This window comes from Strongylocentrotus purpuratus, unplaced genomic scaffold (assembly GCF_000002235.5).
Source record: "Strongylocentrotus purpuratus isolate Spur 01 unplaced genomic scaffold, Spur_5.0 spur5_scaffold_11, whole genome shotgun sequence".
Classification (NCBI taxonomy): domain Eukaryota; kingdom Metazoa; phylum Echinodermata; class Echinoidea; order Camarodonta; family Strongylocentrotidae; genus Strongylocentrotus; species Strongylocentrotus purpuratus.
In genome coordinates, this window is record NW_022145596.1 from 2,094,889 (window position 1) to 2,112,514 (window position 17,626).

At 35.9% G+C, this 17,626-nt stretch overlaps 1 protein-coding gene across 1 annotated transcript; it reads left to right on the forward strand.

Moving 5' to 3' along the window:
- The first annotated feature begins 947 nt into the window (after positions 1 to 947).
- Positions 948 to 16,922, forward strand: LOC582959. Its single transcript, XM_030980337.1, has 7 exons — positions 948 to 1,353; positions 2,675 to 2,738; positions 3,383 to 3,498; positions 6,341 to 6,430; positions 9,073 to 9,144; positions 10,779 to 10,871; positions 12,993 to 16,922. The coding sequence occupies exons 1-7, from the start codon at positions 1,279 to 1,281 to the stop codon at positions 13,227 to 13,229; spliced, it is 747 nt and encodes a 248-aa protein (XP_030836197.1). The 5' UTR covers positions 948 to 1,278; the 3' UTR covers positions 13,230 to 16,922.
- The last annotated feature ends 704 nt before the right edge of the window (positions 16,923 to 17,626 follow it).

Here is a 17,626-nt window from a genome sequence, read left to right on the forward strand (position 1 = left end):
AAGGGCATGTTCCCCGTATTCAAAAAGGTGCTCAAAATACGTACGCGCGGGCGGACGGCGCTATAGCTGCCTATTGACTCCAATAGAATACGGCTCTTACGCAGATGGCATGTTCCGATAACTACACTGGGGGGAACGTGCCCCTTAAAGTTGCGATCAATCAAATACAAATGAGCAACTCTGTGCCTTATCTTGCGAGCTCCCCTCCCATTCGCTTTGTAGTAAAAAACAAAATAAAAACAAATCTATTTTCCTTAAAGCGTATCTGCCATAGTTTACATGAGGGATTAGACTGCCCTGCAAGGTCACTGGACAGGTGGTTATCTCATCAACTCAGCTCTCAGTTAACATAAGAAAAAGAGGATCATGGGGGACCAATGGTCACCGATTAGGCATGGTTTGTAATATAGAGGGCGCAAGTAGCTACAAGTAGTGCAGTGGGCCTTTAAATGATAAAATTTGCAATCATACATTCATTGCAAATTTATTCTTTAAGATGTGGGGGTGGGGGTAGTGAGCACTAATTTTTTTTTTGGCCCTCGAAAATTTGAAAAATCGCATCCCCCCCCCCCCCCCCCCTTGCCGCCTTGAGCGCCAAGGGTGGGGGCCCATCTCCCCCAAAAAGGTAAAATTAACATGTTTTTACACGTTTTTTTCTCCAGGTTAGGAGGCCCGGGCCCCTCCTGGATCCGCCACTGGATTGATATCATCTTCATTTGTTTATATTTTTTTTATCGGATTTCGCTTTCTTTTACAGATCACATGTTGGCATGTTCCTCTCACTTTTTCTGCTTCCCTTAGAACTATTCAGAGAAGAGAGGTTGAGCCTCCGTGACTATGTTATGGTAGGGCGCCCTCTTTTGACTAAATTTAACAGTATAACGTAAACAAATTTACACGTTAAACGTAAGTAGCAGCATATTATGGTAAAGGTGATACGCGATCGTAAACCTTACGAGAAGTATTTCATAATAAATTAATTTAAAAGATCTTCACGCCCATTGGAATTCATTTTGGATTTAATTTGTCTTCACTGCACTGCAACCGAAAGCAGATAGATACGTTCACGAGAGGAAAGTCGGCTGAGTGTCTCTTCTACTTCTACTTCTTACTGTTCTAGACTTGCGCAATCTCTTCCTGAACTTGAACTTAGGCTGGAGCCGCTGGACCCCCTTTGTGATTGCTGTCTACCTGTCCTGTGTCTGTTCATAATCGCCTGCTAACTTTGGCATAACCTGATCCTGTCACCCCTCTCAAGGGTTGTGAGCTGTGACTGAAATGGCTATACTTGCACGATGTTGTTGCTGTAGCACTATTCGCAATGGCTCTATTGCTGCAGCTATTTATTCTTTGGTAAGATTCTCATATTAACCCATGTGTGCCATGGCCATGAATGTTGTTATAAACTTGAGGAGGGGGGGGGGGGGGGGATAAGCTGGACACTGTGTTTTCAAAGGTGAAAATGTCATCTTAGTACTTTAATAGTGTGATAGGCTACTTTCCTTTATTTACCTAGATGTAGTTTACTAGTCTACATAGTTTATTCTGAAGTTCAACTGTTGAGAAACTTCATTATGATGGATGAATTTTGGTAAAAAATACACTTAATTTTTCAGGTTGTTGATTATTGATGTGATGCCCATGTGAATTTCATTTGGCTATTAGTATTACTATATTACAGGGTCCTTATTAAAACTTAAAATTTTGATTGATGTTGTGTCTGATTGATGTGAATTTCACTGTGAATTTTAATTTATAAGGTACTTGTAATAAAACGACAATCTGTCTGTATAGAGGAGTTTTAAAACATTTTAACATCTTTTATCAATGATACATTTTGATGCAGTGAGATGTCATACATCATAGGTAACTTTGAGCACCTTTACTTTATGACCCATAATTTTGGTTGACCTACGTACCTTTTTAGATATGCAGGACCATCAACAATTATAAAAGTTCTTGCAATAATTAAGGTACAGACATTTCTTGTTCCTGGTTTTCTCATCTCAAAACCACAAAGTAAAGTGGTATACATGTACATGTAGATCTACAGTGTATATATCAAACATACGGTTATCAAACTCCTCAATTTTCGTAACGTCTGAATTTTAATACATGGCCTATAATGTTTAACCTTTGAAAGAATTACTGAGTGTAGCCTGGTGCCCTCCACCCCCCCCCCCCCCTCCTCAAAGTCAAGGCTCAAGTTTACATTACAACATTCATGGCCATGGCACATACAGTGTAGGTAAACATGAGAATCCCCCTCGGCATGCAACTACAATACTGGTAGTGGGTTTTATGTTTGATTAGGATTATACATGTATTATCTGATTAAAAAATAGTGAACTACATGTACATGTAGGCCTATGTTCATGCAGACACATTTTGGGTTTCAAAAAATTCAAGGAATTTCATATTGAATCCATCATTTCTTACATTCACACGTTTTTTTTCTGCATATTAAATGAATACAAATGAGAAGAAGAATAAAATTAAAAGTATAATTCTAATCTACATGTATAATTGAAGCTAGAGTAGTGCTAAAGAATGGATAAACAAAATAAATTTGTTGCTCTATTGTCAAGTTTACTGATATTAAGTCGAACATTTCTTCTGGATTCATACATTAACAAATTGCTGATTAATTTCTTCTCGATTATTATTTATCCAGCTTCAAAGTGCTTTGGCCCTTGGATTGTCATCCTTTAAGATTCACATCTATGAAACACATCATTGTAAGTAAAATATCATTGTGTCAAATTTCATGGCAGACTGAAGCAATCCTGTTAATAATCCTTCATTAATAACAGGATGATTGCTTGTTTGTTTGTCTTTTTTTTTTTGATGGTCAATATTGTTCAGTAAAGGCTAACTATTTTAAACAGTATTTAACGGTTAATTCTACCTTCATGAAGATTTGAGGAAGTACAGCTGTAATGTTGAATTTACTTCACAATATTTTTCACCTGTTCCTACTGGCATCTTCAGGCAGTCTGATTCCTGTTCTGAGGGACGCTGTGTATTTGTTGATGTGTGCTCGTTTCGCCAGGAATTGTTATTGTTGTACCATATGGTCTTTTGGAAACCAAGCTCATTACCAATTTTCCAACAGATGGAATGAATATGAAGTAATGAAATTCAGTAGAAAATTAGAAATATAGATATTATTCTTCAAATTAGTTATGTGCATATCCTAGCCTTTCTATAGTGTATAAAAGTGTATTCATATTGAGACTAAGAATTCATACTTTTTCAGACTATATTTGATTTTTGATATGTGTGTTCTAAAGGGTGTTTTTTGTTGTTGTAAATTTAATTTATGGTTAGTAGTTTCATTGACATTGTCATTCATTTTTGTTTCTTTGTGTTTTCATTTCAGTTCCAGATGGAATGCCAAAAGAAGAGAGTGCCCTGTTCATTGCGACATGTGTTGATCTAGGATTTTTCTCACTTCTCTTCCTCTTATCCATTATTTTACTATATGGAGTCAAGAATGTAAGTACTGGTATCTAAAAATTGTCCACGTAATGCTAACAATGTTTTAAGAAATGTAATAGAAGAATGTAATGTATAAATTCAACAATCAGTTTTGTCAGACAAATTGTTTAGGAGCAACTAGAAATCTTATCATTTAACAAAAAAAATGTAAGAGCTCAGATGAAAGAAATATTATTGATTAGAGTACATTCTGTTTGCTCAACTTTGTTAATGGAAAGAAAATCTGAAAATTATGATAATGCAGACAGAATTGATCTTGGATTCTGGAAAATACTGCTAAAATCCTGTACAGAATCCTGTACAATATGTGTCCATGTACATGTACATGTAGGCATTTTGTTTTAAATCACTCAGAATAGCTAGAATAAGCTAGTTAGTTACCTGAAGGTCCTTTTTTCTTGAAATACAATAGTATTAAACCTGTATCATTCCTTTTTTAAAATCCCTACAGGTTTATGTGTTTAGCATACATGTACAGTATACATATATGAGGAATATACAAGTTTAGAAACCAATGCATACATGCCAACTGTTCAGATTAAAGAGGAACATTCCTCTTTTTGGGAGAAGATAATTATCATTTTAATGCAGGTGTTCCTCTTCCTGTACAAATTTGTCTGTAGTATTGAATAGGAGAGTTAGGATTGTTCCTCTTTTTTTTGAAAATAGCATAATTTGTACAGATTTCTGATTTTCAAATGTTGGCATGTATGCCAATGTTGCCACAGATGATGAAGACATACAAGGTTAAAAAGAATATGAGGTTTTCATGTTTCATACTAGCAGAACCTACATGTACTTTGCCCTTTTTTTTTTATGGATGTCTCATATTTAATCTGAGTTCTGGGAAACGATCATAAACAGGATATGAACAGACATGAAAACACTAAAGTGATGAAAGTATCTTAATTGTTAGTACATTAATACTGAGTGTACGTGCAGCTACAGACATGTACCCTGTCTTTATACAAGTTTTGATACTCTAGTGCGTGTGGCCGTGTGCAAGCCATATCAAATGAATTTCTAGTTTAAATATATATAAATACCTGTTATGGGCTGACTTACAAAAGAAAGTTTTTTGAGAGGAAAAAAAAAATATCTTTTTCAAAATTGCCACATTGCATATTTTTGCTTATTGCATCATATTATACACTGTTGTGTGTGAAACAGTTAGAACAGATGTCACATGAAGCACTACTGTACATGTAGTTGCCTATTGTTGATGTAAACCTGACAGCCTCTAGCAGACATACACACCCCTGTAGTGGTCTAGTCTGCAAGTACAAACCCTGGTCAGTCGTAAAAGTGAGTCTGCACTATAAGACTACCATAGGCCATGTACTGTAGCTATTGACACAACCAGTAGGTAGCTGGGCTAGACTTCTCTCAAGGCACAATGATTTTTTGATTAAGTGTCAGATTAGGGTCTGTGCCTGCAGACTAGTAGTGGTCAGCCTGGAGACTAGTATGACATCATACAGTTAACAAATAAATTATTCATACCCCTACCAAGTTTTTTTTTTTTTTTTCAGTATGTGCAAAATTGATTTGTCATGATTTATGTTTGTCAGTGTGATACAGTTGTATATTAAACTTAGATCTAATAGTATTCAATAAAGGATATAGTTCAGCCAGTCCAACTTTCAGTTTTGAGTCACGAAAAACAAAAACAAAAACAAAAATCAAATTTACAAGGGGTATTATTTGTTAACTGTATATGCAGACTCTGCAGAGTCACTGAAGATTTCTTATGCTATAAAGGTTAAAGTGTGTGCTAAAGATGATTGGCATTATGGCCGGGAGTGCTACGAGATTAAGGAAATGTGACTCACTTTTGGCTGAGGCCGCTTTCGTCATGGATGACGCATTTTATGGTTTTCATCCTAAACAAACTCAACCAAATTTTAGATAAGCATCACAATTCTAGCAGTCGGTAGAATAATCTAGAATTTGTTTTTTCTAGAAGTAGTTTCAATAGAGGACATGTAGTAGAACATTTATATGTGGCATACAAAAATACAGTCAATATGTACATGTAGGCAAAAGCCTATGTACATGTACAGTGTAGGCCTACAATGTTTGTAAGTAAAATACTCAAAGAATGAGTTGCTATAATTGTGAAACATGAATCAAATTTATATTGTTAAGTTCAGCATTCCCCCCCCCCCCTCCCCTTTCGTTTGAAACTTATAAGAAAAGCTTCATTTTCTGTGCAATTTCATGTATGTTGAAATGACTTTGACATCTCACACATATAATAAATTATATTAAATTCATGTGAATTAAATATGATTCAGTACTGTGCATTCACAACTCAAAGCAAGTACCGGTCCGGAATGTACCTGATCCTATCTGCACTTCCTTATAAATATATGGTCACAGGAATAGATGAAGTCATACTCTCTGATTTACAGAGGCTTGCTGTTTTTAACTTTCATATATTATGTTGACTATTTAATATGTGGCAGGGCGTTAGTTTTACTACATGTACCAGCTTTAATTTTGATATCAACCATGCAAGTAATTCCAGAAAGCCAAAAGGCTATGAAGGCTATATTAATAAACCTCATAGTAATAATGATTTGTGTCACTACCTTTCCTAAATTTATGTACTTACGGATAAGAAGTCGCAAAGTTGCCAGCAATTAAGAAACCTCTGAAAACATATCTTTTTTAATATCTGTACTATTTTGTTTGTACACTTGTACCTGTGTAATTTTCTTTTGTCTTGGGCTGTATAATATATTTGTCAAGCAAATCATATTTATGAAAAGACACTTTCTTATTGAACAGTATGACTGAATTACTTAGATAAGTTCTTTTTCTCTTTCTATGACAGAACAAGCGATTCCTACTCCTGCCGTACATTGTCTGTATGACTGTGCTGGTCATCCTGATGTGTGTTATCATCCTACTACTGGTGGTGGTGGTACGTAAACATCTTACTCTATGCAGCCTGTACTAATGTTCCTGATTAATGTTGTTATGATATGTTATGACATGTGATTCATTGTCACCTTAGCCAGGGAGGAGAAAAGCACATCATGATAAGGATGTCCAGATACTGTACATGTACATGTACATATTACCCCTAGACTGAGGTTTCCCCTGTCGTTTCAATAGCAACCAGTTCTCAATGTTCACAGGGATGACCCTCCTACACAGGCCTACCAAATAAAAAGTATAAAAACTAAGTCGATTATACCCCCAAAAGGAAATAAAAGCTGAAGTCTAAATTCCATTTCTGTGTTCTATCTGTTGAAGGTTAACAGGGAGATGGAGCAGGGAAATTGTTAATATCAAATTCTTAAAGCAAGCCAGAAAGGTTTTAAGGCCTGTCTGAATTAATTGATAATCACATCATTGAACGAGACAGTATGACAGTTTATTGGCAGTATCCTTGGCTCTTGTCCATGCAGTCAGCCTACTCAGTTGATAGAATTCAAAACATTCTGCCAGTTTGACTTATTAAATATGTCACTTTGTAGGACAAACATAATAAAAGTGAGGAGAAAAAATAAATTGAAGCAAGAAAAATCCTACTTTGTTTGAAAATAGTTTATAACCTTATTATAGAAAATTATTATACAGAAAACGAGCTGCATGTACATAATTTCATGATTTGCAAACTCAATGTCAAAAGCATTTTTATAGCATCATTCTAAAACAAAACGAAAATCTGCAAGAGCGGGTGAAAATATTTTATCATAAAACTGACTTTCACTCTTTTTTTTTCTCCATGTTGGTTTTTCCAATTCAAATTTTAGACATTGAAATGCTGATCTTTGGGCTAATTTCTAAAAATTCTAACACCAATTTCAGGGATAGTGTTACCTCACAGGTTTAATAATTAATCTGCTTTAATAATACCATGGATTAATAGTTTGCACGGACGAATAGCAACGGAGGCCATGGTTTGGGGTCCCACCAAGTATTATACTCGGTGCCGTGGTTAAGTGGTTAAGTCGGCGGACTGTCGATCACAAGGTCCACGGTTCAAGACCCGCCACGGCGCTAATGTTCTTTGGCAAGACATTGATCTACATTTGCCACACTCAACCCAGGTGATGTAAATGGGTACCTGGCAGGAATTAATTCTTTGAAATGCTAGAGCGCCCTAATGGCAGTACAGCTAAAGCCGAGGTAATAATCTCCAAGTTTGGAAGCGCTTAGTAATCGTAATAAGCGCTATATAAAAACTGAGTATTACTATTATTATTATACAAATGGGGATTTCAAATTGGCTGAATCAGCAATGTCACTGTGATGTAGTGGTAGATACATGTAAGTCTTCCATTTGTTCCAACACACAAAGTGAACTAAAATGTCAATTTTTATGCCTCCGCCACCGAAGGTGGTGCCGGAGGCATCATGTTTTCGGGTTGTCCGTCCGTACGTCCGTCCGTACGTCCGTCCGTCCGTCCGTCCCGTTTGACCGTTATCACAATATCTCAAGAACCATTTAAGATTTAAACTTAAGACTCGGGAATAGTATTTATCACCATAGGAAGACGATCTGATTAGATTTTGGAGTACGTAGGTCAAAGGTCACAGGTCACAGAGGTCAACTTATGAAATTCCTTGTATTGAGTTTGTTAGCGCGATATCTCAAGAACCATTTGAGATTTAAACTTCAAACTTAAGGATAGTATGTATCACCATAGGAAGACGATCTGATTAGATTTTGGAGCACGTATGTCAAAGGTCAAGGGTCACAGAGGTCAACTTATGAAATTCCATACATTGAGATTGTTATCATGATATCTCAAGAACCACTGGAGATTTAAACTTCAAACTTAGTGATAGTGTGTATCGAACACTATAGGAAAACAATCTGATTAGATTTTGGAGCACGTAGGTCAAAGGTCAAGGGTCACAGAGGTCAACTTATGAAATTCCATACATTGAGATTGTTATCATGATATCTCAAGAACCACTGGAGATTTAAACTTCAAACTTAATGATAGTGTGTATCACCATAGGAAGACAATCTGATTAGATTTTGGAGCACGTAGGTCAAAGGTCAAGGGTCACAGAGGTCAACTTATGAAATTCCATACATTGAGATCGTTATCGCGATATCTCAAGAACCACTGGAGAATTTTCACTCACTTGAATTTGAAAAATTTCTTCCGTTTCGGTTTGTAAAATTGCTCTATGACGGAGGCATCATTTTCGACTGCGCGCAGTCGAATTCCATCTAGTTATTAATGTTTTACAAGGAATGTTGTTGTTGTTGAGAACCTACGATATATTCTCAGTAGTGACCCAAAGGAAAGGGTGTTATGGCGAGTTGATCATGTACATGTAGACGTCACAATCTTCTGACCAAATTGCCAATTTGGGATCGTCAGAGATTGAATGATCTAGCTCTCATTTCAATCATAACTTTCTTATTATTTATCTGCTTTCTTTCAAATTCTACTCTTTCCATTTCTGTTATTTTCCGGTTGCTATAAATGAACTTGTCCTAATGGGTGGATTGCCCTTTAAAGACATCATTTTGCTAAACAGTATTTGTTTATCGATTCAGGTTAAAGGTAATTATTTTGTTGTTGTTGTTTTTGTCAGGTTGTAACCTCATTGGAAGGAAATTCAGGATTAATGGAGCTTCTCATTGTGTCACTCTTTACAGGATTAAATGTAAGTATCATATATACATGTACTTCTTCTTCTTCTTTAAGTGCCATGTCCTGAGATGTTGGCAACCATGGAATGCCACAATTCTCTGTCCCATATTCTATGAAGTAATCTCTTCTCCCCGACATCAATTCCACTTTCAGAAATCCCACTCTTTAAGCTACTCATCCACAGAATCCTCCTTCTACCCCTACTCCTCCTCCCCTCGAGTCTTCCAGTCAGTGCAAGATTTTCCAGACCATTCTTCCAAATAACATGACCCAAGAAGCTCAGCTGGCGACCTCTTATATTATTCAGAAGCTTTGTCTTGTTCCTTCCATGGCAAATACCTTATTATTAGATACTCTTTCTGTCCATGAAATTCTTGGCATCCTTCTCAGGAACCAAACTTCACAACTTTCCAGTCACTTTCTTATTATGTCAGGGTCTAAGCTTCACATCCATACATCAGAACTGGATACATATACGTACTACTGTGAAATACTACCGTAATTCTATTGTATAGTCAGTTACCATTCAGTTATGCATAAAAACAGCACCAGCTTTTTTTGCCACGGTTTACAGTTCACCTCGTCATATCTGAACAAGAATTAAGTGAGGTTTACATTGGATTCCACTCTGACTCAGGTATCCTTTACAAAGTCTTTACTTGTTTCTATACATGTATTTTCTACCTTCACCACCCAATCTGACATCCAATGCCCATATATTTTCTTGCAAAACTTTAGAGAACCAATTATTGAACAAAAGAAAGTGCCATCTTTCTTTAAAGAAATTGTAGTTAGTATACAATTGTGAAAGTCTTTTAGAACAAGGCAACACTGTGCTTAGACTATAGGGTATTAATACCCAAACACTTTTGAATCTATAGGAATGTGAAGTGTGTACTTCTGCATGCTGACTTTTGCAGAAAGATTTCAGAAGTTTGATGATTTTTAGTTTCAATTTTGACAATGGAATTGTCTTAATCTTTTCCATCAGCACTTTCATCTGCCACTCTATTTAATTCTAATACCACCTGCCTATAACTCTCTTTTTAAGTGTACCAATCACGACAAATAAGTTGTTCTGTATGTACATGTAATCAGAGTTCCATGTCGTTATTCTATGTTCTACAGTATGGGCTTCTAACATTACTTCTGTAATTAGAATTTGCCACCTTGAATACGTCTGAATTAATAAGTTTGGTTCCATGTGCGCAGTTTTATATTATTCTTTAATTTTTTCCTACTTCTTATCCATTAGCCCATAGAGTGCCAGATGAAGTCTTTTGAGGTTGATACATTCTAGCTTTTTTTTTTGTGGTGATAGGTACACTTAAAGCCTTTGTGTAGAGGTGCCGTGGTTGAGTGGTTAAGTTGCCCCCGGACTGTCGACACAAGGTCCGCGGTTCGAGACTCGCCGTGGAACTAATGTCCTTTGGCAAGACATTGATCTACATTTGCCACACTCAACCCAGGTGATGTAAGTGGGCACCTGGCAGGAATTAATTCTTTGAAATGCTAGAGTGCCCTAATGGCAGGACAGCTAAAGCTGGGGTAATAATCTCTAAGTTTGGGAGCGCTTATTGATTGTAATAACCCTATATAAAAACTGAGTATTATTATTATTATTATTATTATTTGCTTTTATTGCAGCTGTACTGTGTGCTGTGTGTGACATCACTCTACCAGGAGCTGAAAGAGGGACGGTATGGAATGAGGGCTATATACAGGGCCCAAGGAGGCAGGGTAAGTCTTAAGGATTATATCCAACAATTAATTCCACAGAATTGTGCTTCTTTTTATTAGAATCTGAATGCTTGAATTCTAAATCTAAAGGCTACCTGCATTACATCATCGTACAAGAAGTACATGTTTCAAGATGCCAGATGTTAATAAAAATGTGTTATGTTGTATTGTTGTTGTTGTTGTTTGTTTAATTAGTTTGTTTTGTTTATTGGTTAGTCAATCGTCATCCAATAACAGAAGGATCTTCCCTATCACCATGTGACCATGGCATTAGAATTACTTGTACTTCAGACTTGTTCACGTCGTCATCATCGTCATCAGCGTTTAAAGTCCATTTGTCCCACTTTGTGGGGTTGGACATTTCATTTCCTTAATGGCTGCTTTCCAAGCTTTCCTGTCTGTGGGATCCATATGACTGATACCTGATGTTTTGGCATCTTCTTCAATGGTTTCCCTCCAAGTTTTCCTGGTCTCCCGAGGGGTCTTCTTCCGGTGACCGGAAAGAGCCCTCTGGAGCCAGTGTGTTGCCTCTCTTCTTGCCACATGTCTAAACCATCTAAGGCTATTTATCCACATAACCTGTGCCACCCCCATCAATCCCATTGATTGAAGGAGGACTTTGTTCTTCTATCTCTCGTGAAGTGATACCCTGCGCATCCACCTCACCATCCTCATCTCAGCTTTCTCCATTTGCTGTACACTGGATGATTTCATTGCCCATGTTTCGCTCCCGTACGTCAAATGAAATAATTTCATGTTTATAATGATGCAAACATGATAGCCTTTACAATTTTGTATTTTTATAACCCACAGATACGTGAGTAAGTGAAGGATCTTTGTTGTGTGCAGCTACATGTACTTTCTTTCATCCAACACAAAAGATTTTATAAGAACTACCATTTGTCTTTTTCTAAAAATTTAACCTAATTTGCATATACATGTACATACTTGTACAAATATTTATATTGTTGTTTTTTATCTTTCAAATGATTTTTTCCATATTTGTAATAATTATTTATGCCTATTCATTGTAAAACAAAATATTCATGTGACATGTGAATGAAGTTTTCTAATAATGACAAATTCATCCACACTTGTCATTCATGTGCATGTAAACAAAAATGATATACACTGTAAATCACATGGTTTCCTGCATCAATGAGAACGAGCCAGAACACTGTTTCAAAATGCTGTCCTAACCTTAAGCCCATAAGGCACTTCTAACAAGATAGCCTGCTCCAGGCAATGGATAATAAATGCAAAGGTATTGTGGGACCATGACACCCTTGTGAGTCTGCAGGTACATGTACATGTATTAGGATGATAGGGTGACTCACACTCGCATGACATGCACACATAAACATGAACGCTTTGATAATATATTAAGTCTGTTCTGGCAAGAGGTTATGATGGCAAGGCAGAAATACCTGTGAACATATTTTCATGATATTTATGAACTGCATGCATATTTCACTGTATAAATTGAAAAGTGGAAACTGGTACATTGTGTAGCTAGTGTCATCATCATCCTGCTAGTTTCCTCTATGGGGGATCGGGTCTCCTTGTTTCCGCTCTTTGTCTCGTTCTGTCTGTAGCCCTCTACCATCTTTCTTGATACTATCTATTCACCTCTTCCTGAGTTTTCCTTTCCTTCTCCTTCCTTTCGTCCGTCCTAGTACATGTACAGGGAAGTGATTGTTTTTCATGATACATTATATTAAACTAGCATTGATTGATTTCTCATATTCACTAATATGCATATATTTGTCAGCTACTCTGTTAAACACCTTCTGTGAAATTCTGCCCAAGAATCTGAGAGGTTTGCAATGTGCCAAGACTAAAAATGGCTGCGTATTGCATGTTGAAATGAAGGCAGGTCCTCCCATTGTAAAGTTTGTTCGCCTATGATTATTTATTTTATACTAATTTTAACCCCCAAAAGAGTAATATGAGTCAAAATGTAATACTTCAAAATTCATTTACGAAAATTAATCAAGCACTTCATGGCACAGAAGGGGCTAGTACTACATGTATACCACTGCCAATCAGAGCAATGTACATGTCATACTTGTTTCAAATATTGTTTTGACCCTCTGTATTATTTTCCACTCTTTCCCTCAGCTCCCGAACGCTGACAACCCACCAGAGAAACTAGATGACATCAATAACTTGGAGAATGCAAACTTTATTCCTCAGTACCCTGGACCACCCCCTCCTGGTGATGCCAGCGCCGCTGCTCTTGCCCCCATACCAGCTCCTGTCCCTTATCCAGGTTCCATGATGGGGGCACCCCCTCCTTACGAACCCCCTGCATACCCTGCTGAGACCTACCCCAAAGCAGAGATCAAGACTGTTTGATCCATTGACCTGTCTGGCCGGGTCCCAGCTCTCTCTCCTCATGATTGATGCTGGTTTGTTTCACACTCATCTTTGCAGCAAGATGCTCTACAGTTCTTACGGACCAACTGGTGGATGTCTGTGTCGGTCCACTGCATATTATTGGTTTGTCATTGGGCTATTAACATTTAGATGTATTCTGCTAAGGTTTTTAACTGCTTTATATTTCTTATGCACCTACTTGTGGATGTCCGTGTCAGTTTTACCAATGCACATGATTCCTTTGTCATTGGGCATACATGTACATCAATGTATTGACCTGAGGCTGGGCATGTTTTGTATATTAACTGCCAAAAAAGCATTCCTTACATTTTATTCATTCGTCAGCCAATGACATTCTTTAAAAGAGTGAATTCTGGTCCTTTTGTCAAAGACAATCATACAAAAACTCACTTCATCCATGTAGATCATATCTACTGTTATAAATGTTATTCAGATTTAAATAGTATTCTCATGCAGATGTTGTCTTTATGTGGTCTGTTGTACATGTTCTTAGAAAATAAATGTTTCTCATTTTCTGTGTATGATATGAAACATGTCGACCATGAATAATTTGAGTGGATGAAACCAAAATCTATACTGGTGCATGTGTTATTCACTTTGTTATTCATCTTGCAATCACTGTATAGCTGGCTTGCATGTATTATGCTTTGATTAATGAAATGACATTGATGGTCTATTTGTATTTAGCTACAACAAAAACCTTGAAAGAGGTATGCCTTATGTATAAACACTAATGATGCAGTCAAAGCAAAGATGCCAGTATTATATAGTGCTTTATAAAAAAAGTGTAGGTACCCAATTTCGTTAGCTCCTAATTAAAAGGTCATAACCAATATAACTTTGAAATCTATGTTATGACAAAGAGTAACTTATTTTCTATCAAATGATAACCTATTCATTATATTTCTGTCCCGGGTGACTGAGCACCAGGGTCTTTAAAAAGTGCCTCGTACCAAGTTTAAGCTGATGGAATGAATGTGGGTCAGACCTTATGCATGTGCTTCCTTGGTCTAAATTCCTTTTAAATGTTAAATTTTCCCTTGTGCTTTAGTGTTTCATTGTTTAGAATGATGCAATGTATCTAGGCTTTCACAAAATCTTGTTTCAATCCATAAGATAACCATTAGTTATCTTGAACATCCTCCTATCTTCTTGTCTCATGATATCTCTCTGCTCACTTGTCTGCTCCACTGTTTCACTGGCATAAGGAGCATAAGGTGTTTATCTTGAATACTGAAAGAAAACTCGATGGTTAATAAACCCAAATGCAAGAAAGAACACATTTGATGATTGACAGTAGACTTTCATGAAAAGAAAAAAAGAAAAGATCCTCAATAAACTTTATCCAATGAGAAAGGTTACCTTAAACGAGAGATGCGAATGAAGTGAAGATTGTAATCATTATAACGAAGAGAAAACAAAATCATGAATTTTGCTTGTTATAAGCATTTCCCTGAGTTTAAGTTGATATTTACACATTTGCTTTTCAACTGTCTAATAATCAATGTAAATAAGTAGACAATTACTTTTAGAATGAGATAACACAAACATAATGGCTTTTTACCCACATTCATTGAGCTCCAGCCCAAACTTGGTACAAGAGGATCTTGACAATACATTTTGAAAAGCCTGCTGCTCAGTCATCCGTGGCAGCACATTTATAAATATGGTATCATTAGACAGGGCATTAGTTACCCTTTACCAAGCTATAGGATTCAAGGTGACATAATTTATGATTTTTTAATTAGAAGCTATCAAAGTTGGGTACATTTATTTTTACATACGATTTTCTAAGATTAAGAGAAATCAGCCTCTATGCAAAGAGATCAACCCACCTACTGTAATGCAGATAGATAGATAAACTGGGCTTGAAGATCAAATTACTGAGTTAAACTAACTTCTTCAAACTTGAGTTGAACTTGATGTCAAACTCTTATTGTGTAAGCTACGCAGAACCGCATGTTGTACATAAAATATTAAAACTTTGTTATATTCATGTCGTGAGTTTACAAGACGCAAAACTGCATGTTGTACATAAAATATTAAAACTTTGTTATTCATGTCGTGAGTTTACAAGACTAAACGTGGATAAATTGTCTGGCAGCCAAAGAGTTTTTACAAATGACAGATAGCGTTGGATGCATTAATGTTAATAATCTCCTACATGTATGTTGATAAAGCAAACTCTTAAGGTAACTTGAGAGTTTACTGAAGTCTGTGACTTGTGTCTTTAACAAATCTGTAATTACAGAGTGGGGTAATTGATCATAATGCGCGGCAATCTGAGAACTGTTACATGTTTTACAAAATGTTGATGTATGGGTCCTTGTCATTTGAGAATTGACTGTCTAATACCATAGGGGCATTGATTCTATTTGAAAGTACATGAATTAGCATCTATCTGGCTCTCAACAGTGTTATTGGTTTAAGAAGTGATTATGTCTCGTCTGCTACGCACTCAAAGAATTGTAATGTATGTGCATGTTCACCAGTGGGGTAATCTATTGAAAACTAGGTCTACTAAACCTCTTACTGGTCATGTACCGTAAGTGCAACATATGTATTTTTAAATGATGATAACAATTGCCAGTATGTAGGTAATACATGCTTGGTTGGAAAGTTCATTACATATTTAGACGGCAAATCACTATTTTTGTACGTAAATCTGCTCAAGCTCAATACCAAATTCTAAAAAGTAACGTAAATAAGAAATTGGAGGTGTTAATACTTTTATCTGAGAGAGATGTATATTTCTACAAAAAAGAAATTCAAGACGTATGCAAGGTAAAATGCTTTATGAGTCGATTTATTTTTGTAATTCCCATGTGTCAACACTTCATTGCACTGTATAATGTGAAGTTGAAGTTTGCAATTACCAACGTTATGTCATGTTAAGTGTCTGTATGAGAAGTATTTTTTTTCATTTTGGAGAGGGAGAAAGAAAGATTTTTTTTTGTATTTTCTACTTTTTTTGGAGGTTTGTGGAGGTTAATAAATTTTAATAGGCACACAAATTATGGGGCGTACAAATGCATTTGTTAGTAAAATTCCGTGTGACTTCAGAGTTTACAACTGAAATTAGTTTAATGACATCCAATTGAGCTAGATAGAATGAATGAAGAATTAAAAAACACATTTATTATTTTATTGTTTGAATTGAGGAATCACATAGATCTATCTTTTTCACCTTCTCTAAGCATTGTCTTTAAGACATACAGGGTTAGGATTAACTTTATTCCATGTTCCTTACAGTTCATAAATGTTGATTTAATATCTCTTGTATAGTTTAATATTATTGCATATATACATGTATCTACAGAGATCTTGCCTGTGTTACGATCTGTTCTTCAGTGGTTTGTAAGCATTACAATAGACTTTAGGACAGTTGATGGCATGTTCTATAATTTTGCTACAAAGGACTGCTTACTTTTTTTATGCTATCTTCATATTCCAAATATTTTAAGTTTGTTGTTTTAATGTTTTATGTTCACTGATCTTGCCACCAGTATTATATATTTGTGCCGTATTTTGATAGTTGCCATGAAATTCAAGATCAAACAAATTTTCAAAATTCTTCTCATTTCCATGCCAGAATCTTCAATCCATTCATAGTACAGTGACTCAATTCCTTTAAAAGAAACCAATTTGAAGCATATTCCAATCGTGTTGTCATTATTTTTGTTATTTTTATCGGTATGATTAATGATATGAAGCCTAAAATAAAAACTTGTAGTATTGCCCTTTGCGACCGACCCAAAAATCTGAAAATTTACGGTCAGCATTTTAAAAAAGGATTTTTTTTTAAACCGTTCTTTAGATTTTTTTTTTATTAATAAATACAAAAAAATATGTATTTTGTTCAAACATTAAAAACTGAAAAATATCGGCCCAAAGAGGGCGGAAAAAAAAGTTTAAAAAAAAAAAAAAAACTTTTCCGACCGACCGACCCATGTTTTGGCACCCAAAGGGCAATACAACAAGTGTTTTTTTTTTTAGGCCTGATTATCATCAAGTTACCTTTATTGATACTTAAGTGCCAGTAATATTGTATGCATGCACAGCGACACATTCACGTATATATTATGTCATGGCGAGTTGTGTGTATTTATAACACACAAATTATTTACCTTCTCCATGCTTTCATTAACAATCTGATCCAATTATTTCTTGCGAGAGTATAACGAGTGTCAAACTCTATCCGGCAGATATGCTGTAAAGCAGAAGTATAACTCTTCAACCTTAGATATGATGCTTCTAATAAATTGCACAAGTTTGTGTTCATGTTTACCTTACACACAATGGTATACTTTTCACATTGTTTGAATTATTAGATCAGAGTTTCTGTGGGGTTTATG